This window comes from Podarcis muralis, chromosome 15, assembly GCF_964188315.1.
Source record: "Podarcis muralis chromosome 15, rPodMur119.hap1.1, whole genome shotgun sequence".
NCBI classification, from domain to species: Eukaryota; Metazoa; Chordata; class Lepidosauria; order Squamata; family Lacertidae; genus Podarcis; species Podarcis muralis.
The window spans coordinates 41,663,614-41,687,724 of NC_135669.1; the positions used below are offsets into that span (position 1 = coordinate 41,663,614).

Below are 24,111 nucleotides of genomic sequence, written 5' to 3' on the forward strand. Positions count from 1 at the left end.
AGGTTGTGAAGATAAGTAAGAGAGGGAGAACTGCATGTATGAAGTGTTTCCCAGTTCCCTGTATAGGGACTTAAGAAGAGCCCTGCTGGGTCAGATTCTTGTTGACTGCTCCTGAATCCGGAGGTTGCATATAGTCGGTGTGATTAGCAGTCACCCTTTAAGGTTTAAAATTAATTTTAAAAATTGAGTTTCTTTGGTTTCCTTTCAAAAGCCATCTATGCCAGGGGGCAGCCTCAGTACGCCTGTCTGGACAAGGCATTTTTGTGTGGGAAAGGATAAGAAATAGAGTGAGCATTGTGCAACAGACCCACTGAATGGTGGCTGTTTTGTACAGTGTTCAGTGAGATTTAGGCCACCATACATTTAAAGCACTATGATACCATTTGAAACAGTCAATCTCTTCCTCCCTCAAAGAATTCTGGGAGCTGTAGTTTGATGAGGGCGCTGGGGGTTGTCAGGGAGACCCCTAGTCCCTTCCCAGAGCCACGGTTCTGAGAGCGGTTTAACAATCAATCCCTCAGCAGCTTAACCTAATTAAATGAGGTGTTAAATGAGGAGAGGATCAGAACCGTGTACACACCACCTGGAGAGGAAAAAACGGTGGGAGATCAATGTGATAAATAAATAAAACGAAACTGCATTCCAAAGTATGTAGGTGGAAGAATTTGCACTGAAACGCAGGTGAATTTTCAGAATGACTTTTTAGAAGGGGGAACATTGCAAGCTAACGCAGAAACACAGAGAAGCTGTGGGTGCAAATGGATGGATCCACCCCCTCATATAATAAAACCCGACTTCGGCCGCCACAAGCTCTGAGGCAGCACAGCTTAAAGCCCCCTCTGCAGCCACACGCCACAGACCATCTGCTCCTCTCGCACCACGGACAAGCTTGCAAACGCCCTTGAGTGTCCTCACCTCTGGCTAAGCTTTTTTTGCATAAGAAGCTCTGATCCTAAGCAAGGAGGCAGAGCTCAGGTGATGGATGAGCGGAGAACCGTGCTAAGGGATTCCGCCCTCCCCACGCCAATCCCAAAGTCACCTTGAACCTCCCAGCTGCTGCGTGAGAGAGGACCTAGCCATTTTGCTCTTTTCCCGACTCGGCCAGGCCAGAGCACCTTCAGCGATGACCCACATTTCGCAAGTCGGCCTAGCATTGGAAGAGAAGGGTGAAATCCGGCCGGGTGCAGGGCGGTCGGACTCTCCTCCCCGTGCAAGGATGGGCGAGAGGGCGTCAAAATGAATGTTGGAAGATTCAGGACGGATAAAGAAAGGGTTCCATCATGTCGCACACTGCTAAACTATGGAACTCCCTGCCACAGGAGAGAGCGGTGGCCACCAATTTGGATGGCGTTAAAAGAGGATTGGGAAAATTCACGGAGGAGGAGAAGGCTACTAGCCACAACTGCCTCCAACGCTTCTGAATTCCTGTTGCTGGAAGCCATGGGAGAGGAGATTGCTCTTGTGCTCAGATCCTAGGTTTCCCACTAAAGCACCTGCTCAGCTTTTGTGAGAATAATAATAATAATAATAATAATAATAATAATAATAATAATAATTTATTATTTATACCCCGCCCATCTGGCTGGGTTTCCCCAGCCACTCTGGGCAGCTTCCAACAGAACACAAAAATACAATAACCTATTAAACCTTAAAAGCTTCCCTAAACAGGGCTGCCTTAAGATGTCTTCTAAAAGTCTGGTAGTTGTTGTTCTCTTTGACATCTGGTGGGCGGGCGTTCCACAGGGCAGGTGCCACCACCGAGAAGGCCCTCTGACTGGTTCCCTGTAACCTCACTTCTCGTAGCGAGGGAACTGCCAGAAGGCCCTCGGCGCTGGACAGGGTGCTGGGTTAAATAGGCCATCACATACCCTCCAAGTGTCCTGACATTCCAGGGACAGTCCCGGAAATACGAAAGCCACCCCAGCTTCTGATATGATACTGGAATGTCCCTAATTTCTCTGCCAGTGCTGCCACGGCTGAACTCGAGGAGGAGATGAGCCGACACTTGTCCCATTGCCTCTCCACGGCCTCTGCTGCCAGCCATCTCCCTTGGGCAACTGGCAGTGGCTGCTGTAGAGCCAGCAAGGAGGAAGGGAGGCTGAGGCCCAGCCCTATGTGCCATGCTGGTTCTGAGGGGCAGGCAGAGGGCAGAGCCATCCTGGGCAGGAAGAAAAGGGGGAGCAGAGCAGAGGGCACAGAGTCTTTATTTTAAAAAACAAAAACTCTTTGTGCATCCTCTAATCTGAAAAGGTAAAGGGACCAGTCCAGTCGTGGCCGACTCTGGGGTTGCAGTGCTCATCTCGCTTTATTGGCCGAGGGAGCCAGCGTACAGCTTCCGGGTCATGTGGCCAGCATGACTAAGCCGCTTCTGGCAAACCAGAGCAGCGCACGGAAACGCCGTTTATCTTCCCGCCGGAGCGGTACCTATTTATCTACTTGCACTTTGACATGCTTTCGAACTGCTAGGTTGGCAGGAGCAGGGACCGAGCAATGGGAGTTCACCCCGTCGCGGGGATTCGAACCGCCGACCTTCTGATTGGCAAGGCCTAGGCTCTGTGGTTTAACCCACAGCGCCTCCCTCCTCTAATCTTACCTCTTTCTAAAATTCATTTATTGGCGTGTGCTTTTCTTCTTGTAAGTCTACCAAAGAATAAAACAAAATTGGGATTTAGGGTTTTTCTCAGGGTGGCATGTGTGTTGTGGCCCATTGTAGGAGTAGTACGAAATGTGGAACGGAACATCAATATCCTAACATCCTTCCCTTTTCTGGGTAACACATAGCACATAGCGAAGGGTCAATACCTCTTTATCTCCTTTACGCCACGGGATAGAGAAATCCAACAGGCTGATGGTAAGAGGAAATACTCTGCAGGGAAGTGGGGGACACACACAAAATGGGGGGGTGGGTCGAGGAGGGCCAGTTGGCTGGAAGGGAGAAATGTCCCTTTTTTCATCTGAGGAATGTAGGAGGGTGTGCCATCAAGCTGATCCAGCAGCAGTCTTCTGATCTAAGGCCCAAGGACCAGACAGAGAGGCCTGGACCTCTGTGACACAGCTCTGTACTGATGCTCACAAGAGACCGAGAAAACATCCATGCCAGACATTGTTTGAAAAGCTAGGAAGTTTTGCCATTCAAGAGACTGGCTCTCGTCCTGCCACAGCCCTTGGCAAAGCACACACACACACACACACACGTACACACATACACACAAACTGCCCTCCCTGCCAAGCTCCAAATTTGACATTAAGCCTCCGATGGTGCTTTTAATTGGAGAGGCAATCTTTTGAAAAGGGAAAAAAGAGAGAGAGAGAGAGAGAGGCAATTCGTTAAAAGTTAAGGAATAGAAAACCTGCATTGTCGGCAGGCCTCCAAGCCACTCCCGCCTCCCCAGCGCTGACCTTTACATCGTACGATGTGGATGAAATAAAATATATATGTTGTGCTTACTCCTTTTTTAAAAAAATCAGCACTAGGAGAGCTGCGAGGGACGGGGAAGGGTTGTGAAGGACGGCACTGCGCCTTCCACAATGCAGAAGCGTAGAATTGTATGGTTTGACGGGACCCTGATGGCCATCTAGTCCAACCCCCGACTTAGGACTCGAACCCACAACCCATGAGACTCTTTGTCTCATGTGCTACCAACTGAGCCATCCCAGCTGGCCCATGGAAGGCTTTAAAAGAGGATTGGGCAGTTTCATGGAGGATGACGCTGTCAACAACTTTTAGCCACAATGGCCTACTCTGCCTCCACGGCTAAAGGCAGCAACACTTCTGAATTCTTATTGCTGCAAACCACAGAAAAGGAGAGGGGTGTTGTGTTCAAATCCTGCTTACAGGTTTCCCACTGGCCTGATTCTGCATGCTGTTTTTAGATAGATGATAGATAGATAGATGATAGATAGATAGATAGATAGATAGATAGATAGATAGATAGATGATAGATAGATAGATGATAGATAGATAGAGATAGATGATAGATTGATAGATAGATAGATAGATAGATAGATAGATAGATAGATGATAGATAGATAGATAGATAGATAGATAGATAGATAGATAGATGATAGATAGATGATAGATAGATATAGATAGATAGATAGATATAGATAGATATAGATAGATAGATAGATAGATAGATAGATAGATAGATAGATAGATAGATAGATAGATAGTTGATAGAGTACTCTGTACAACATTCTTGCAGACTTACGAGCTTGCATAGAGACCTACAAAGCAAACAGCCTGGGAGTTGTTGGGTTAAGTGAGCTCTGATCTACCTCTGCTTTTAATTTTAATGTTTTTTCACTTTGTTAACAGGGCAGGCTCCCCTCTCCCCAAATCATCATCGGTCCATGTCAATTAGCAAGGGCACATTTTATGCAAATTTGGGCCACAGGTCTGTGCGGCACTCCCCCCCCAGCTCTTAAGGACCCAGCGACGCCCCTGCAGGGGTGTCTAAAATCCCTGGGCTGCCTGCCTTAGCTGTGCCAATGTCCTCAGAGAGAGAGAGAGAGAGACAGGGAGAGACAAAAGAGCTGGCGCCAGTGTTTTTGAATGCGACGCACGGCCACAGTTTAATACTTCCTGGCTGGGGTGACTACTGCTCTGCTTTCTAGGGGGATAAGATTGAGAACCTTTGATCTCCACTGGCTGCCCTCGGCATAAACATTGCGGGAAGGGAGAGGGGAGGAAAGGAGAGGCAGACATTTTTCACACACACACACACACACACACACACAAACACACACACACATCAAAGAAAGAATAAAGTTTCCCAGCTGAATCTGGGTACTTTGCTCAGAATGCGGCAGAGGTGTGGGGAATCTTTTTTTCAAGCCGAGGGCCACATTAGCTCCTGCTCAGCCATCCGGGGGCCGCAAGCCCATGGTGGGCGGAGCCAGGGCCAAAAGTGGGCGGGGCAGCAGAGGTAAAGTTTACCTTAGTACTGGATTCAGTTTTAGCACACGCTCATCTCTTATCTCTTTGGCAATCACTTGTAGCTGAGTAAGATTGTCTTCCATAAACACGGTTTTAACAATGAGTCCGTAAGCGAATGTGGAGGCCAATTCTGGATCCACACATCCTTCCACTGTGGGGACATGGGTTTCCGGGCGGGAGTTGATCACGGTGTGGATTTGCCAAGCGTGCCTTCCTCTTAGCACATTTCTCCCTTGCGTCCTGAGTGTCTTCAAAGCCCATGACACCTTTGGTCAAGGCTGTTCTCCAACTGGAGCACTCGCAGGCCAATGTTTCCCAGTTGTCGGTGCTTATACTACATTTTTTTAGATTTGCCTTGAGACAGTCTTTAAGCCTCTTTTGTTGACCACCAGCATTACGCCTTCCATTTTTAAGTTAGGAATAGTTGCTTTGGAAGACGATTATCAGGCATCCGCACAACATGACCAGTCCAACGAAATTGATGTTGAAGAATCATTGCTTCAACACTGGTGATCTTTGCTTCTTCCAGTACACTGGTATTAGTTTGTCTGTCTTCCCAAGTGATGTGTAAAATTTTTCGGAGACATCGTTGATGGAATCTTCACTACACCACCAATTTGGGTTGGGGGGGCTTTAAAAGAGGGCTGGAAAAATTTGTGGAGGGAGGGGGAAAGTCTATCGATGGCTGCTGTCTAGGAGGGCTGTGATCTGTCTCCGCAGTTTGAGGCTGCAGTGCTTCTGAATATCAGTTGTCGGAAGTCGCAGGAGAAGGGAGTGTGTTTTTGTGTTCAGGTTGTGGGTTTCTGTTTGGGGGCACCTGGTTGGCCACCATGAGAACAGCATACTGGACTGGATGGGCAGCTGGCCGGATCCAGGAAGGTCTCTCCTTACGTTTTTTGAGACAGATCGGGCAGTGTGGGGAGTGAGAGATCTTCTTTGTCTGCAAACTGGCAGCCAAGCATGGCTCCTGCAGATTTTTCCAATAACAAGAGAAACTGACATTTCTCATCTGCAGCGGGGGTGACTGGACACCAAGTTATTAATGCCTCCAGAATGAGAAAGGTCTGGCGGGGTGCGGGGGAACCAACAATGACTCTCCATTTAGACTCCTGTTTGGTTGGGGCTCCAGGCGAGGGAGAACGAAGGCGAGCATTTGAGAATCACTGGGGTGCAGGGACGTGGGGTGGGGAGGGCGACCCCCTGCGCCCCCAGGGAGAGGCAGGCCTGCGATTCGTCTCCAGCCTCACAGGCGCTCCTTGAACAATATCTCTTTGCAAATGTGGATTAAGACCATTAACGAGAGCAATTAAGTAATTAATGCGAACAATGGTAACAACATGTGCATTTGGACACAGAGCCTCAATCCACTTTAGACACCGTGACAATGGTATTAATTATCTGTATCGCGCTGGGTGTAGCAGACTGGAAAAAAGATCCTGTTGGCCTAATGCCCTCTCTAAATCCGCTTTTATTTCTATTTTCCTGTTCGTTCTTTCTCTCTCTCACACACAGAGCACACCATTTCTGGAGACCACAGTCTACTATTAAGCAAGATTTGGGGGGTGGGGTGACTAGCAGTGGAGAGGCAAATTCAGAAAGGCTGGGTCCCTTCAAAGATTATGCAGTAATATTATAATTATGGGACGCGGGTGGCGCTGTGGTCTAAACCCACTGAGCCTAGGACAGAAGGTCGCCGGTTCGAATCCCCGCAACGGGGTGAGCTCCCATTGCTCGGTCCCTGCTCCTGCCAACCTAGCAGTTCGAAAGCATGTCAAAGTGCAAGTAGATAAATAGGTACCACTCCGGCAGGAAGGTAAATGTCATTTTTGTATGCTGCTCTGGTTCGCCAGAAGTGGCTTAGTCATGCTGGCCACATGACCCGTAAGCTGCACGCCGGCTCCCTCGGCCAGTAAAGCAAGATGAGCGCAGCAACCCCAGAGTCATCTGCGACTGGACCTAACGGTCAGGGGTCCCTTTACCTTCTATTATAATTAGGGCTGCAGTGCAACTATCAATGAAGATCTTCATGTGTTTATCTAGGTTTCCATAGCGGGAGGTACTGTTCCTGGGGGTGGATTACCTGGGGGAGGCACTAAGAGGCAAGGGGGAGGCAGGGGGACGCTACATCAATTTTATCCAGTGGCGCTGAGTTCCACATGTCATGGGTGGGGCTTCTCCCATAAGGCCCTCTGCCGCTGTAGAGAGGTCCCGCAGGGAGGCCTTGAGGGACCAGCCCCTCAAGACTGGGGGGGGCCTCAGCCCCATCCCCACATACTTGGGGGGGGCTGAGCTGTCCTCAGATGCTGGAGTTGCACCTCTTTACCCTGGCATTCAGCACCTAAGATATTTATTTTCAGGGTGCACCCTATTCCTGCGTTTGTAATTTGTATTAACTGTTTTTAAGACTGGGTTTTAAAATGGCACAACCCGCCCCGGGACCTGATGGTGAAGAGCGGGCAGGAAATAAATCAAAATCATAATAATGAACATCGCTTTGCAAAAAATATGTGCCTATTAGGGTGGATGTGTATTAAAATACAAATGGATTTTCATGAGGACTTTAAAAATAAATAAATAAATCTCAAACTGATGTAGAACTATGGATAATGGAACTTCCGCTTAGAAATTGTGGGATTCCCAGAATCAACCCTATAAATTGATGGGGAGAGACCTGAAACTTGATTACAGAGGAACAAGGAAAAGCCACATCTACCGTTCCACCTGCTTCTGATTCTTGTCCCACTTACCGAGACCTGCGAGGTAAAGGAAAGGGACCCGTGACCATTAGGTCCAGTCGTGGCCAACTCTGGAGTTGCGGCGCTCATCTCGCTTTACTGGCCGAGGGAGCCGGCGTACAGCTTCCGGGTCATGTGGCCAGCATGACTAAGCCGCTTCTGGCGAACCAGAGCAGCGCACGGAAATGCCGTTTACCTTCCCGCTGGAGTGGTACCTATTTATCTACTTGGACTTTGACGTGCTTTCAAACTGCTATGTTGGCAGGAGCAGGGACTGAGCAACGGGAGCTCACCCCGTCGCGGGGATTCGAACCGCCGACCTTCTGATCAGCAAGTCCTGGGCTCTGTGGTTTAACCCACAGTGCCACCTGCATCCCTTGAGACCTGCAAGACCAGGGTTCAAATCCCGCCCCCACTTGGCTGCCTTGGGCCACTCACTGCCCCTCAGCCTACCTCACAAGGTTGTCGTGGGGATGAAATGAGGAGGGGGAGAGCCATGTGTGGCACCTTGCGCTCCTTGGAGAATAAGGTGGGATATGAAAGAAAGAAAGAAAGAAAGAAAGAAAGAAAGAAAGAAAGAAAGAAAGAAAGAAAGAAAGAACTGCTGGCACATGCTGTCCCCCCAGAGTCACCACAAGGGGACATGGTACTTGGGCTGAGGAAAGTGTCCCATCACTGTCCTCCAACCCAGAAGCCTTCTGTCTATCTCAACCCTCAATATATGAGGGTGGCCACTATTATTCAGTGATAACAGAAGTACTGTTTTGGGGGGACAGGAGGCGGGCAGGTGTGGGGGACTCCCTGGTCCTGAATGGCGTAACTGTGCCCCTGAAGGACCAGGTGTGCAGCCTGGGAGTCATTTTGGACTCACAGCTGTCCATGGAGGCGCAGGTTAATTCTATGTCCAGGGCAGCTGTCTCCCAGCTCCATTTGGTACTCAGGCTGAGACCCTCCCTGACCGCAGACTTTCTCACCAGAGTGGTGCATGCTCTGGTTATCTCCCGCTTGGACTACTGCAATGCGCTCTACGTGGGGCTACCTTTGAAGGTGACCCAGAAACTACAACTAATCCAGAATGTGGCAGCTAGACTGGTGACTGGGAGCAGCTGCCGAGACCACATAACACTGGTCTTGAAAGACCAACATTGGCTCCCTGTATGTTTCCGAGCACAATTCAAAATGTTGGTGCTGACCTTTAAAGCCTTAAATGGCCTCAGTCCACTATATCTGAAGGATATACCCGGACACTGAGGTCCAGCACCGAGAGCCTTCTGGTGGTTCCCTCGCTGCGAGAAGCCAAGTTACAGGGAACCAGGCAGAGGGCCTCCTTGGTAGTGGCACCCGCCCTATGGAACACCCTCCCACCAGATGACAAAGAGAACAACTACCAGGCTTTTAGAAGACATCTGAAGGCAGCCCTGTCTAGGGAAGCTTTTAATGTTTGATGCATTATGGTATTTTAATATTTTGTTGGAAGCCGCCCAGAGTGGCTAGGGAAGCCCAGCCAGATGGGCGGGGTATCAATAAATAAATTTATTATTATTATTATTATTATTATTATTATTATTATTATTAGCAACACTCTGCATGTGCTCTGAGGCTTTCTGCATTCCAACGACAGCAGAAAGGGCACACCGCCCAGTTTATTTGGAACACAAAGCTGGCAAGTTTTCAAAAGTCTAACGTATCAGCCCAGCCACCACCGGGATAATCTGTTTTTGTTTGTGCCAAGAGGATCTGACAGGAACAGCTAGAGGAGGCTGATAGGGGCCTGCCTGGATTAGCTCTCTCTCTTCTCTCTCTCCCGCAGAAAAGACAGGATCAGTAACCTTCAGACTGGCGGATGGATGGAGCTTTTGTTTAATGCCTTGTCTCGGACGACTCCCCATTGCAACACCTCCTTTGGATTCCGTTTCTGCCAGGGAGCTCATTTGAAAATTCCCTGGATAAGAAATAAACAAGAGCAACACAGACCGTGAACCTCCTTGCTCTTCAATCCTCCTGGAAAATGAAACCCTGCGGCTCACCACAATGGCTTCCCCACCCTCCCCGGAACTTTCCGGAGAGGGCTTTCAGCAAAGTGGAGCGGTTTCTGGTGATAAGAGCCAAGCAGAAAATAAAATGATTTCTCCTGACGTGCGGCTGCTGCATCCAAGTGCAACTGCATATAGGGAAATGCAATTTTTTAAAAAATGACCCTGCAGGCTTTGTTGGGTATTTCACGGGGGATCCATGCCGGAACAGGGGGCCCCATAGACAAAGACCTCCACCTCTTCCTCCTTCTCACCATTGCAACCTGATTGCTTTTCTGCCTCTCCGCCTGGTCCAGGAAAAGCGGTAGATATCCCTGCCTGCTTGCCCATTGGCTGCCTGCTTGGCAAGCCAGCCAATGGGAGCGAGGAGGAGGAGGGAGCACGACAGCTGGCGACTGTGGCAGTGAGGCAGAGTGGGACTCACCAAGAGTGTCTTTTAGGCCCTCCAGAAACCTCAAACCAGGCCACCATGAAAACAACCCTTGTATCTTTTTCACCACATTGACCCATGAGAAGGAGATGTGGACAGACAGGTGTACAGTGGTACCTCGGGTTACAGGCGCTTCAGGTTACAGACGCTTCAGGTTACAGACTCGGCTAACCCAGAAATAGTACCTCAGGTTAAGAACTTTGCTTCAGGAGGAGAACGGAAATTGCACGGCGGCGGCGGGAGGCCCCGTTAGCTAAAGTGGTCTTGCTACAAAGAGGGTCATACAGCAGTACCTTGGGTTACAAACACTTCAGGTTACAGACGCTTCAGGTTGCAGACTCGGCTAACCCAGAAATAGTACCTTGGGTTAAGAACTTTGTTTCAGGATGAGGACAGAAATCATGCGGCGGCGCGGCGGCAGCGGGAGGCCCCATTAGCTAAAGTGGTACCACAGGAGAAGAAGAAGAAGAAGAAGAAGAAGAAGAGGAAGAGGAGGAGGAGGAGGAGGAGGAGTTTGGACTTGATATCCCGCCTTTCACTTCCCTTAAGGAGTCTCAAAGCGGCTAACAATCTCCTTTCCCTTCCTCCCCCACAACAAACACTCTGTGAGGTGAGTGGGGCTGAGAGACTTCAGAGAAGTGTGACTGGCCCAAGGTCACCCAGCAGCCGTGTGTGGAGGAGCAGGGAAGCGAACCCGGTTCGCCAGATTACGAGTCTACCGCTCTTAACCACCATGCTGGCAAGAACAGTTTTAGGTTAAGAACAGACCTCCGGAACGAATTAAGTTCTTAACCCGAGGTACCACTGTACTTCCAAGACATTTTGCAGGCTGAGTTAAAGTAGGCCGTTCCCTAGACAGGATGGTTGCTTGCTCTTGATGGGGTTACACTTCCTCCAAAGGAATGGGTATGAAATTTGGGGGTCCTCCTGGATCCTTTGCTGTCGCTCGAGGTTCAGGTGGCCTTAGTGGCCCAGAGCGCCTTCCATCAGCGTCAGCTGGTGGCCCAGCTGTGCCCCTGTTTGGATGGGGACAGTCTAACTACTGTTGTCTATGCTCTGGTAACCGCTAGGCTAGATTACTGCAACCAGTGCTTTTTTTCTGGGGTGGACGCAGGGGTACGCACACCCCTAAACATTTTGTGAATCTAAGTTTGGCCTCATTGAGGGGGCAGTATTTCAATATGAGCAGGAAAATGAGAGTATCCCTCAACATTTTTTTAGGGGGGGAAAGCACTGACTGCAACGCATTATACGTAGGGCTGCCTCTGAAGACAGTTCGGAAACTTCAGCTGGTGCAGAATTTGGTGCCCCAATTGCTCACTGGAGCAAGATGGTTTGAGTATCTCTTGGCCCAACTACACTGGCTGCCAATTAGTCTCCAGGCCCAATTCAAAGTGCTAGTTTCTACCTATAAGGCCTTAAACAGCTCAGGACCACACTCACTGTCAAGCGAAGTCTGCTTGGTCTTATATCATTTCCTTTTTGACACTTCTAGCAAGTTTTTCCTTTCGGAATTTCCTTTTGATACCGTTGCTTCCTTTAACAGTTCCCCTCTTAAAAAAAAACACACTTCAATTTCATTGATTCTCTCCCCCCCCCCCTTTTCAAGATTATGAGCATGCATTTTTTATTCCTATTTTGAGCCGCCTTCAATATTTTACAGAAAACCGCAGGAGATCATAAAGAAACTGTTCAAAGCCAGAACTGGATTGATGGGACGCACGTCGAAATCTCGTCCACCCCCCTATTTTATTTTTTAAAAATGAGGCATTCCTGCTTATCGGTCTGGCTTGCGACAGGTGAAGATTTAATCAGAAGGATTTCCAAAAATACTTAATGTTCCACAGAGCACTTATCAATGCAGCGCAGTCCGTAGACGCAATTATATTCTGCGGAGTTAAACAGTCCCCCGGTGTCATAAGCAATTAGACTTCCCACATTTTCAATTTAAAGATGGCCTTCACAAACTCTTCTCCTGCCCCTGTTTGATTTTTTATTTTAAATTATATTCGATTCCCGGAACGGAGAATGAAAGGGAAAAATAAAGAGATTGTATATGAAGAGAGATGAAAAGAATTGGCGACCACTCGGGATTTGGGGGTGGGGAAATGGGAAGGGCTGGAGAACCAGGACTGCATAACAAAACGGATCAGTCAAGAAGTGGGAAGCCAAGAAGGATGAGCGAAAGGGAGAGACGCACTTGCAACACAGAGATAAGAAGAGGTTGCTGGATCAGACCTTTCCAGTCCAGCATCTTATTCTCACAAGCAGATGCCAGGGCGAATCCTGCCACGTTCTCCCCTCCCACGGTTCCCAGCAACTCATATTCAGCTGGATCGCTCCATCGGTTAGAGCATGCTGCTGTTAACGCCAAGGTTGCAGGTTCGATCCCCAGAAGAGACAGCTGCAATTCAGGGGGTTGGACTAGATGATCCTCGGGACCCCTTCCAGCGCTATGATTCTTTGATTCAATAAGCGTTGCTGATTCTGACTGTGGAGGCAGAGGACAGCCATCGTGGCCAGGAGCCAGTGGCAGCCTTGATCTCAGCCACCATCGCTGTGTTGAGAGCGGGTACCAGGAAGGGCCAGGAAAGTGTCAAATATAGCCCTCCAAAGCTCTCTATCTGGCCCTTGGACCTCTCCTTGGCCACTGATTCGCACCATCCTTGGTTGTTTTTCCTCTAGCTGTGCCCCTGACTTCTGACAGAGGATGAGGATAGAGGCCATGTGTTGAAACAGTGCATATATAAAAATATTTTTAAATGTTTGTTGCTCAACCCACTTTTGTCTCTGGCTCCACCCACCACTGGCATGCGGCCCTCGGGAAGTTGCTCAGAGGGGAATGTGGCCCTCGGGACGTTAAAGTTTCCCCTACACTGCGGACGCCCAAGAAGCCATCCTGCTTTAAGAACGGTGGGGCCCATGAAACATTGGCACAATGTGGAAGGAAATGCTTCACCCCAAGCCAGGCATAGGCAAACTCGGCCCTCCAGCTCTTTTGGGACTACAACTCCCATCGTCCCTAGCTAACAGGACCAGTGGTCAGGGATGATGGGAGTTGTAGTCCCAGAACGTCTGGAGGGCTGAGTTTGCCTATGCCTGCCCTAAACTCTGCCCTTTCTCCTGGGACTTGAGTAGCAGTCTGCGAAGTGGAGGACTCCAGATCCCATAATTCCCCTGGCCATGGGTCATGCTGCCTGCAGCGGTGAGGAGCTGCTTTTGAACTCCAACTCCCATCAGCAGCAAACCCCCCTCCCCCATGTGGCCAGTGAGGAGAGCTGATGGGAGATGGAGTCCTCCAACATCTGGAAGAACCCCAGATGTTCCTCATTCTTACTCTCAGAGAAGATGGATGCCCCTCGTTTGCGAACAGGCTTTATTTTTGTGCCTCTCAGATAGGCCCAAACCGCAGGGATAAACAGGCGCATATAAATAGCACCGGGGGCCATTTGCCAACGAAATGCTTCTCACTGAAGTATCGAAACTCTTCTCCAAAAACTTCCTTTCCTTTCTCTCTTTCCCCCTCCCTCCTCCGTCCGCAATTCTTTGCTTCCTTCATTAAGTTGTTGGATTAGCAATCTGTAGACTCTGGATCTTTTGAGATCATCAACAGCTGCTAATGAATATCTTATACACACACACACACACACATATTAGGAAGATCTTGGCTGCTTAATTATCGGGGGGGGGGCTCAGAAATCTTTCCTCCTCCACCTCCAGCCTCCCCCCTTTTTTTTGCTGAATCATCCCAAGGATATATTGCTCAGATACTTCTCCATTGGAGGTTGCCCTCCAGTCAGCAATATCCCTGCTCAGAGAGAGAAGGCAGATAATTGCCTGCCATCTTCCCAAAAATACTTGCCATCAGGCCTCTGTGAGCTCCTGCCTGGCTTGAGAAGAGGGGAGAGAACCGTCTTCTCCCCAGTGTCTGATCTCCATGCCGGTTCTGGTGTGAAGCTGCACCTGTTGAATTCCTGACTACCACAATTGTCTTAAAAGCACAGGAGCCCTGCTGGGGGAGAGTGAGGTGGTAACCTGGCCGTAACTCCTACGTGCCACTCTGAACTGCCAGTCCTCATCCTATGCCAGGGGGAAAACCCCACAACCAAAGCCATCACAAACAAAGAGCTTCATCTCAGGCCCTTTCTGTACAGCCTGCACAGAATTTTACAGCTGGAAGGGCCCCCCAGAGGATATCAAGTCCAACTGCGCTTCCCAATGCAGGGTCTGCAATGACAGCATCCTTGTCAGGTGACTGTCCAGCCTCTGTGTAAAAAGATCCAGTGAAGGAAGGAGCCCACCCTCCATCTGCCCCACAGTGGACCACATCAGGATGCATCTCTGAACTTTCATCCAAAATCTGCTCCCCTGAAATTCCTGGCCCCTTGTTCTTAGAGACGCCAGTTCTCTTGGCTTCTTTGTGAGACCAGGACTGCTCCATTTGCACACACAGCACTTTGTTCATGAACAAGAATGGGAAAAGAGGAGGGCAAAGAAAACAGAAGAACCAAAGCAACCGCCGACATGAGAAACTGGCGTGATTTTTGCAAAAGCGTGATCCGTGGGAAACAGGCAATGAAAACAGTGTGATGGCGGATTTGTGCAAATATGGTATAGAAAGGCACAAGTGTGTGTAAATAGAGAGAGAGAGAGAGATGTGTGCATATAGAGAGAGACGTTTGGCTTGTTTTGGAATATGTTTGCAAATTCAGATAAAGGATGGTGGTGACAAATTTATATTTATTCCTTATGACGACTTTCTTTATATTTTTGTAACCATGTAAACGTTTTCCTGTTGCAAGCCACCTTGAGCATGCTTTTAACTACAGAAGGGTGCCATACAAATAAACAATGATGAAGATGTACATATAAACACACACAGATGTGTGCGTAAGATTGTAATGTGTGTAAGTATGTAGATATAGAAATGTATGTGTATGCATATCTGCACACACCTATGTGTTTGTTTCTGTTGTGTTAGTTCAATGCAACATCATATCACTCCTTTTTCTATTTAATCACAGTGGTTTGTGATAAAGCAGCTGGAAAACCTATTCTTTAAAAAGCTGTGCAGCTGCATTTAGAAGGTTGTGGGGAAGGGGGTGTCAGGAGGGGCAAAGACCCATTTCCCTCAATTCTCCGGAGCCCCAGATTAGAGCTTCTGTCTCCAAGACGTGCTAAACAACAGCTGTCTCCCCAGGATCCATCTGGGACCACTACCTTCCAGGAAGATGAGGGCCGGGAAGTCCATTCTCCTTCAATTCCAGGCAGTGTTTTATTTTTTTAAGGCAAATTACTGCTCAGCCCGCCTCTCCTAGCAGAAAAGTCGCCCCATCTCAGCAGGCGCCACCTGGCACCTTACCAAACATTTAATCCACACCAGGGCTCCTGGCCTGCTCACTCTCGCCTGCTCACAGCCTCCCAGATGCGCATTTCGCCTTTTGATAGGGTGGGGCTCTTCTTTTCCCACAAACAGAGGACAGTGAAATTAAGCCACACTGGGCCCCTTCTTCCAGGGGGGGAGGGAATGCTTCCTTCCCCCAACATCCAAACCCCCGCTGGATAAAGGTTCAAAGGGGATGGTAAGATACAGTGGTACCTCAGGTTAAGTACTTAATTCGTTCCAGAGGTCCATTCTTAACCTGAAACTGTTCTTAACCTGAAGCACCACTTTAGCTAATGGGGCCTCCTGCTGCCGCCACACCGCTGGAGCACGATTTCTGTTCTCATCCTAAAGCAAAGTTCTTAACCTGAAGCACTATTTCTGGCTTAGTGGAGTGTGTAACCTGAAGCGTATGTAACCTGAAGTGTATGTAACCCGAGGTACCACTGTACTAGCATTTTCGCAAATGTGTTACCTTTCCTGCTTTAGCCTCTCAGGGCAAAATGGAAGGAGCTAGCACTGTGCCGAAATGACTGACAATTTGTCACAAACATTTCTGGCACCGCCAAATGCCTTTTTGACACCCTCACACTGCCAAGGCCTTCCTTGCAGAGACGCCTGCTTGTTCGTTGCCCTCAGCGACATTGCCACGCGGCCAAATCCACCTGGCAAGGGCAGGATCCTGCACTCCAACTGGCCACAAAACCCGGTGGTGGTTTGCGTCTACTATGGGATCCCTGATGGGCTGTGGAGTTGCTGGGGTGCGATCACTGTAGGTTCCCTGATAGGCTAGGATCACCCACGCGAAATATTTCAGGAAGGATGAAGGAGCAGCAGCAGCCAGGGAGAACTGGTTCTGAGCAATGCTGGGGAAAGCTAGATATTCCACAGCACCTAAGTGTTTTCATGAATGGTGCTGGGAACTCCTTTCTACCTGAAAACCGAAAGCCAAGGATTTTCAGAGCAGCTGCAGAGAGCTGTTACCCTGGCAGAATGATCTCTGGCAGCTGCCTGAAGCTTTTCCTGTTAGAAGAACCATTTCTGCTTTTCTCCCTTTTATTTAATATAAACCACTTAACTTCTATCTGCACAAACAAGATCAAATAAGCACCTTACAGTAATGTCTCGCCTAGTCACATCCATATATTTATCCTGTCTTTTAAGGTCCGTAGGAGATCCATTCTCTCTGATCTCCTAAGAGAGGCAGGGAAATATTTTGAGCTCCGTGAGGTGCATCTCCTTCTGGGCAAACTTCTGAGGTGGGTGGGGCCAGAGGCAAAAGTGGGCGGGGCCACTCATGTAAATTTTACCATTACAGCATAGGCTACTTTCTGCACACCCTTCTCTCTATCTTGCATCCAGGGAAGCATTATCTGAGCTCCAGGGCACACTTCCAGCCAGGCAAACACATTCAAGGAGGGCGTGGCCTCTGGGAGGGGGCGTGGCCTGGGAAGAGTCCCAAGGGCCAGAGAGAGAGGAGCGGAGGGCCACAACTGGACCTCAGACCAGAGATTCCACATGCCCTAAGAAGCCATTCTCATGCTTCAGTAGTAAAAATAATGTGTATCTCAAAATGAGTCAAAACTGGAAGGGGGGGGAGCCAATTCTCAAATCCTTAAGCCCACCCCAGTTATATTAGGAAATCGCTGTCTCAGAGAGATTCTCATCCAGCTCTAGCAAATTACTTCTGCAAAGTGGGGCTGCCCCACTCTGGTGGACCCATTTGTCCTCTGGCACACGACTTCTGTCAGTGCGGACTGTCACCCAAGAGTAGAAACTTGCCTGATTCTGAATCCAGTACTTCTACTCTCTGGTGAAGTCAGATCCTCACTGCTTCTCAGAGGCCAGAAGCAAGTCCTTTTAAAAAATGGATAATGCAAGATCAGTTCTCATATGCGAAATAGGTCTCCAGGCAAGGCAACACTTTTTTGGTTAAGCAGCTGGATGTGTTGACGCATCGTGGGTTGAAGCAATTCAGAAGTCCCACCAGTGGGACGCAGTGTGGCCCATTCCACAGAAAAATGGTCGCCAGGTATTTTCACTCTTTGGCTTCCTACGTATTTGGAACGTGTGTGGAGCTGCGCCAGCGCAGGAGCTCCACCTGATGTTGGATTGAGGGGCACAGGGCTGCAGAGAGCTGCTGCCGCCCCCTTGTTAAAAAGCAAATATTCTGCCACTGCTGTAGCTGGAATGAATGTGGAGCACCTACATGTTTGGAGTGTGTGTGTGGAGCCTCATGAGTGCAGGAGCTCCAGGAGCCTCTCAAAATGCTTGGAGCTCTGGAGCGAGTTGCACAGGCTGTCTATAGATGCTCCTGCCCCCTTGTTATAAAGCAACTATAGTGTTTGGAGCGCTTGTGGAGCACCAGCTATAGCGTCTTACATGGTTTGGAATGCTCATGGAGCTGCAGGAGCGCAGGAGCTCCACACGCCTGGAAAAAAATGCATGGCTCTCTGGATTGAGGAGCACAGGCTGAAGAGAGATCCTTTTTCCTTCCCTCCAAACCACGGGTAGGCAAACTAAGGCCCGGGGGCCGGATCTGGCCCAATCGCCTTCTAAATCCGGCCCACAGATGGTCCAGGAATCAGCATGTTTTTACATGAGTAGAATGTGCCCTTTTATTTAAAATGCATCTGTGGGGCATAATAATTTGTTCATTTATTTTCTCAAAATATAGTCTGGCCCCCTCACAAGGTCTGAGGAACAGTGCCCTGCTGAAAACGTTTGCTGACCCCAGCATCAAACGCTTTCAGAATATTACTAAGTCACGGCAGATGCTGGAGAACCATCCGTTTTAGCCGTCCTCTTCCAGCGCTTCCAAGTATCCCAGAAAAAAACACTCATGATTGGGACAAACCCACTTCCTGCTTCTGACAGCAAGTGCCAATGTGCAGATCATGTGCAGGACTCCCAAGGTGTGAAACTGCCCCTCGCCTCTCTAGCAGGAATAGAGCAGGTCTGATTAACTTGGTGGATTTGAAGGGGGAGAGGACAGCTTGCCGTATCTTCCTCCTAAGCTCTCTCCAAACCTTCCACCTCCATTAGAGTCCCAGGAGCACAAGAGTTCATTTTGCAAAATAAAAATGAAGTTTCTAGCCCTCTTTAGAAAAACGGTTGAATATACAGGGGCAGGAATCTCCCCCTAGCAGCTGCTACCACGAAATCTTCCCATGGGAGGCGCTGTGGATCAAACCTGCCGTTCGAAAGCATGTTCTCTGATGCTGAGCTACAGCTGAAGCAGTTAACCCGTTTCCTTCCCACCCCAAACCAGCCCTGCAAGGTAGACCACCAAGATGGGGAAAAACGAGGCTGAGCAATGGATGCCTGACTGTGGATGAGCAAAAATCTGACTCCAATGATTCTCAACAATCCCATCAGCTGACCCCACACTCTATGGTTGTGCAGGGATTATGAGAGACCTGATGCATCTGAAGAGCAGAGGGCAACCTATCAGCTTACCTACCTTCAGAACAGGTGGGGAACCTGTGGAGCTCGAGGTGCTGTCGGCGTCCATCTCCCATCAGCCCCCAATAGCCCAGGATGATGGGAGCTGGAGTCCAGAAACATCTGGAGGGCCATTGGTTGTCCAGCCCTCCTTCCACAAGCGCACATGGAACAAGCATTCAACAAGTGAAGCTTTCTTCCATCATGGGCTCACTCAGAGCATCACAGTTTGGATTTCTGCTTGTCAAAGCAGAGAAGCAGGGCTAGCTTAAAAAATAATAATATGAGGGTGGATGGGGAGGGGAACCTTTTTTCTTCTTCTTTAAATATAAATTTTATTAACATATAAAACATATACATTTACACAGTACACATACATAACACACTACCTTATTTTCATAACATAAAACATACCTACATTACTCTATATAATACCCACCTATACTGTACATATCAACATACCTACACACCTACCCACACAAACACACACCCAGTGACTTGACTTCCAGCCGTTCTTGTTACGCTACTTTATTTTTCCAACTGGCTTAAACGCATTTCATTATTTCTTTAATGTCTTCTTTTATCTTGACTTTACTCTCCTTTCATTTTCTGGATTCACTCAATATCTGTCAGAAATTCTACTTTCCCCACATAAATTCTGATGTATTCCTTAAAGATAGCCCACTCCTTATTCACTTTTTGTACCAGATCTCCTCTTATCCTCCCTGTTAGTTCGGCAATATGGAAGTATTCCATCATTTTAGATAACCAGTCTGTTTTAGTTGGGACGCTGCTGCTTTTCCAATTTTTGGCAATCAATAACCTTGCCACCCTAGTTGCATACATAAATATTGGTCTGGCCGTTCTTTTTGTTTCCTCTGACATGCTACTTAGGAGAAAGGATTCTGGTTTGGGGAGGGGAACCTTAATGCAGACAGAGTATTTTAAACCCCCTTGTGATTACCACAGCAGCAGAGGCGTTGTTTGCCTCTTCCACACCCTTCAAAAAGGTCCGTCCTCCCTAAACCCTGGCAATACCCCCAACCCTTTAAAAAACTCCCAAGTTTGGATGCCACACTGCAACTCTTCCCCTTCCCCCAAGCTCTTCCCTCCAATCAAGAGCAGATAAAAAATACCCCCCCACACACACAAATATAGCTGTGATTCCTGCATCACAAGGGGGGTTGGACTAGATGACCCTTTAGTCCCCTTCCATATCTCCTCTTCTGTGATTGCCTGCCTAGCCAGTGCCTTGCATATGTGCCTGCCAATGACAAGAAGGCTTCTTTATTGAAACAGGTGGCAGGGGCAGCAGGGTTAATACCCAGTCAGCTTGGGATGAAATGGAAAAAAAAATGTTGTTTTCCTAAAAAAAAAAAAAAATTAAAAAAATGCAACGCTCTGGTTATGCAAAAGATATCCTGCACCATTTGTACTACACCAGAGAGATCTCTCTTTCTCCCCATTTCACTGCTGGGAAGATGACAGCTTGGGAGTTTTATTCAGGCGAAAGATACTGAAATTCTTCCCTGGCTCAGATTTCTCCATCAGTGGACTAGCTGATCTAGCATCCCTTGCATAGAAGGACCACACTCTACGCCCCATCACCCTTGCTCTCAAACCGGCTCAAACCTGCCGAGGACCCGAGTCGTGCCCCCCTCCCTTCCCAACACGGACAACACCACAGAAGGCGATGCAACTGGTGTCTTTGAAACATCCTAGCGCTCATAGAAGAGGAGGGGGGTGCGCGCAGGGCGAGGAGGGGGCTCCCCTCGCTTGTTTATATTTTGTCGAGCAAGGAGGAGCGAGGCGAACAAGCTCTTTGGCTGCATAGCGGAGGATTGCGGCTGTAGCAACGCTGGACCCCACCGAGGGTGGGCTGTCGGGGTGACATTGGCGGGGTGGGGAGGGGGGCTAAAGTCGGCAGCTTGAGGGCGGGGGTGGAGGAGGAGGGATGGAGGGATGGAATTTCGGCACTGGGAAGAGGGGGATTAAGAAAGCAGAGAAGGAAGAGTGGGGAGAGGCTGCAGGAATGGAGAGAGAGAGAGAGAGAGAGAGAGAGAGAGAGAGAGAGAGAGAGAGAGAGAGAGAGAGAGGTTTGGGTTGCAGAGGAAAAAGAGACCTTTTCCCTCCCAAAAAATAAGGGAATTGTACGTGCCTTGTTATGAGAGAGAGAAAGCGCCAAAGGGACTGGGTGAAAGGAGTCGTGGTGTTGTTTTAAAACGGAAGGAGGGAAGATGGATAAAGGAAATGTGCAAAAGGGAAAACGGATGGCATCGCCAGTGTGCCAGGCTCCGCGTAGTGCAATGTTTGTTCTGCCAAACTGGAAGAGTTTGACGAAAGCTCACGCACCCTTGCAACAAGGGGTTGTTTTCCTGGATTCGGTGGGTGGCGGGAAGGGGGGGGGGAGGACGGACGAGGACAAAGCGATCCCTGCGATTGCCATCTCCACCGCTGTCCGTGCCAAACAGCAACTGGTGGGTGCAAGCCACCGCGGGGGGGGTGTCTCTTTCACAGCTCCCCTCTGGTTTCTTCCGTGGGGCTGGCACAGGTGCGCAAGTGTGCGGGTGTGATGCTCGTCTGCGCAACCGGCATTTGTTTCAAGCAAGCTGCAGCGGGGGGGGGGGAGAGGGAGGCCACCCAACGGATTGTCCCTGTCACAGGTGACAGGCCGGCTGAGCTTTCAAGGTTTCCACTGACCTCCCAAGGCCAGCTTGCTAGAAACTCGGTCAAATCTAGATTTAGAACTGGGCCAGGGGGGCGGGGAGCGTATTAGAAGGAAAACTCACAGTCGGGGATGGGGCAGAAATCTGACCCGGTGTGCATGCCAAGTTGAATCACACTTTCTGAAATTTGCACTGATCTGAAATTTGCAATGCAGTTCCCCAGCCAGACAATGTTTACCAAAGAAATAAAAATTAAAAATGCCTTCTTTTAACAAAAAGCAGGCATAAAGAGGAAGATCTCAGTGGAAAGAACAAGGAATTTTATATCTGGAGGGTGCGGGGTGGGGGAGATCGCTTGCAAAAAATGAGTTTATTTGCACCAAACGCTGGTGAGGATTTAAAAAAACAACAAGCACATCGTGCAGAACTCTATGGATACTGGGGAGGGGAATAGAAAAACCGAAACTGGCTGAGAGCCTCGGCTCACGAGGCAAAACACCCTCCCAAACCCCAGAACGAGGCTCTTGCGCACCCCCAGCCCGACTCAAGGAGGAGACCTGCGGAACTCACTGCAGTCGTCCGACTCGTAGCCCTCGGGGTCCACCGCCTCCGCCGCCTCCTCCTCCGGCTCAGCTCGCCGCTTGGCCGGCTGCTCGGCCGGCGCCTCGGTCCCGTAGGCGCCGAAGAGCTGGTCCACATCTTCGTCGTCCTCCCGGGGCGCCGTGGTCTCCGAGGGGCTGACCGCCTGCTGCCCGGCCGCGGAGGGCGCCGTCGAGGAGCGCAGGCTGTTGCTGCGGCTGACGGTGGCCGGGAGCCCTCGGGGGAAGCGGGGGAAGTAATCCGAGATCTGCTTGATGGGTCGGATAGGTCCGGGGCAGACGTCAATGGCCATGTGCTCTTGGATGCTGATGGTGGTCCGCTCGCCTTTCCGGAGTGTCATGCATACGGCTCTCGGAGAATCGCCCGGAGTACGTCGAGGGGGACCGAGGAGAAGGCGCGGCGAGGCGGGCTCGGGGATGGAGGTGCGCTTTCCCCGCCGCCGGAGCCTTACGGGGTCCGCTGTGCCCTCGGGATCCCCGGAGATCTGGTCATGCTGCTGGTTCCCTCGCGCGCGCTCTCGCTCTCTCTCTCTCACCGTCTAGATTCACAGACACCGTCAGTCGGAGGAGAGAAGGCGCGGTGGGAAACCTGAGACGGATCAGATCGGCGAGGAGGAGCGAGGCGGGGTGATGTCACCACCTCGCAGCAACAAAAGGCGAGCCGGGGGGAGGAATTCAGAGGCTGGGGGGCAGGTGGCCGGGCGAAGGGGCAGCGCCTCTCCCCTCTGGCTGCTGGGAAAGGGGTCTGGAGGGAGTCCTCTGCCTCGTCCGCCTCCTGCTCCTTTCCAATCGCTAACAGGAGGGGGAGGAGCCCAGGCAGGGAAGGGTTCGTGAGTTTTTGCTTTTTTATTATTATTAAAAGAAACCCAACAATTTTGCCACTTGCCTGGTTTTCAAAAGCACGCGCAAAGCAGCAGTAGCAGCAGCGCCCAGCCTGACATTCAGCCGCTTGCGCCTATGGCTCGCGATCTGCAGGGTTCCATCCTGAGCCGCAAAGCGGGGAAACTCGGGTGGGTTTGGTTGTCTGGATTCAGCCGCGTGTCTCTAAGGAAGGGGCGAGCAGGGCAAGGGGTCTGTCCACACACACACAGCAGAATCTGGGACTCCAAAGAGGTAGGCTACGCTGAGACAGGAGGCTCTGTTTTCCCTGCGGCAGCTAAACGCAGCTGCCCTTTGGGAATGCGCTCACCACCCAGAATTTATTAATTGGGAGCAATTTCGAAAAGCTGCTGTGCTTCAGCCGAGAGATGAGCGGGGGGTTGTGTTGGGGGACGAAGGTTCGTAGAGCAGCTTGCGGGTCAAAGAGAAAACTCAAGATAGTCTCTGCCCTCAGGTTTGTAATCTAAAGGACACAGCAGAAAAGGAAAAGCGAGTGGAAAGGGAGGAGGAGAAAAACAATCTGAGGCAGCTGTTTCCTGGACCAGCTGGGACAGAAAGAGTTCAGGGAGGGTGGGGGACAAAAAAACGGAATCTCAGGAGAGCCCTGCTTTCCTTTCGCCTCTCCAGGCTGCAGCTGCTTATAGGCAACCCTTCTCAGAGCTTGTGTCAATGAGTTCCACAGGATCATCACACATTGCGTGGGAGAGGAGCATTTCCACGTGTACACCCTGAACTTACTTCCAATCATTTTTGTTTTTGGATGATTCTATAGTCTACATCGAAAGGTCGGCAGTTCGAATCCCCGCGGCGGGGTGCGCTCCCGCTGCTCGGTCCCAGCGCCTGCCAACCTAGCAGTTCAAAAGCACCCCGGGGTGCAAGTAGATAAATAGGGACCGCTTACTAGCGGGAAGGTAAACGGCGTTTCCGTGTGCGGCTCTGGCTCGCCAAAGCAGTGATGTCACGCTGGCCACGTGACCCAGAAGTGTCTCCGGACAGCGCTGGC

At 49.9% G+C, this 24,111-nt stretch overlaps 1 protein-coding gene across 1 annotated transcript in view; it reads right to left on the bottom strand.

Moving 5' to 3' along the window:
* The window catches only part of DOC2B (double C2 domain beta), a 124,742-nt gene extending 101,755 nt beyond the window's left edge, over positions 1-22,987 (bottom strand). Inside the window, exon 1 of the mRNA XM_028707577.2 lies at positions 22,201-22,987. Coding sequence (XP_028563410.2) covers positions 22,201-22,570 — 370 coding nt within the window. The 5' untranslated portion in view covers positions 22,571-22,987. The remainder of the gene's footprint in view (positions 1-22,200) is intronic.
* Between the last annotated feature and the right edge of the window lie 1,124 nt (positions 22,988-24,111).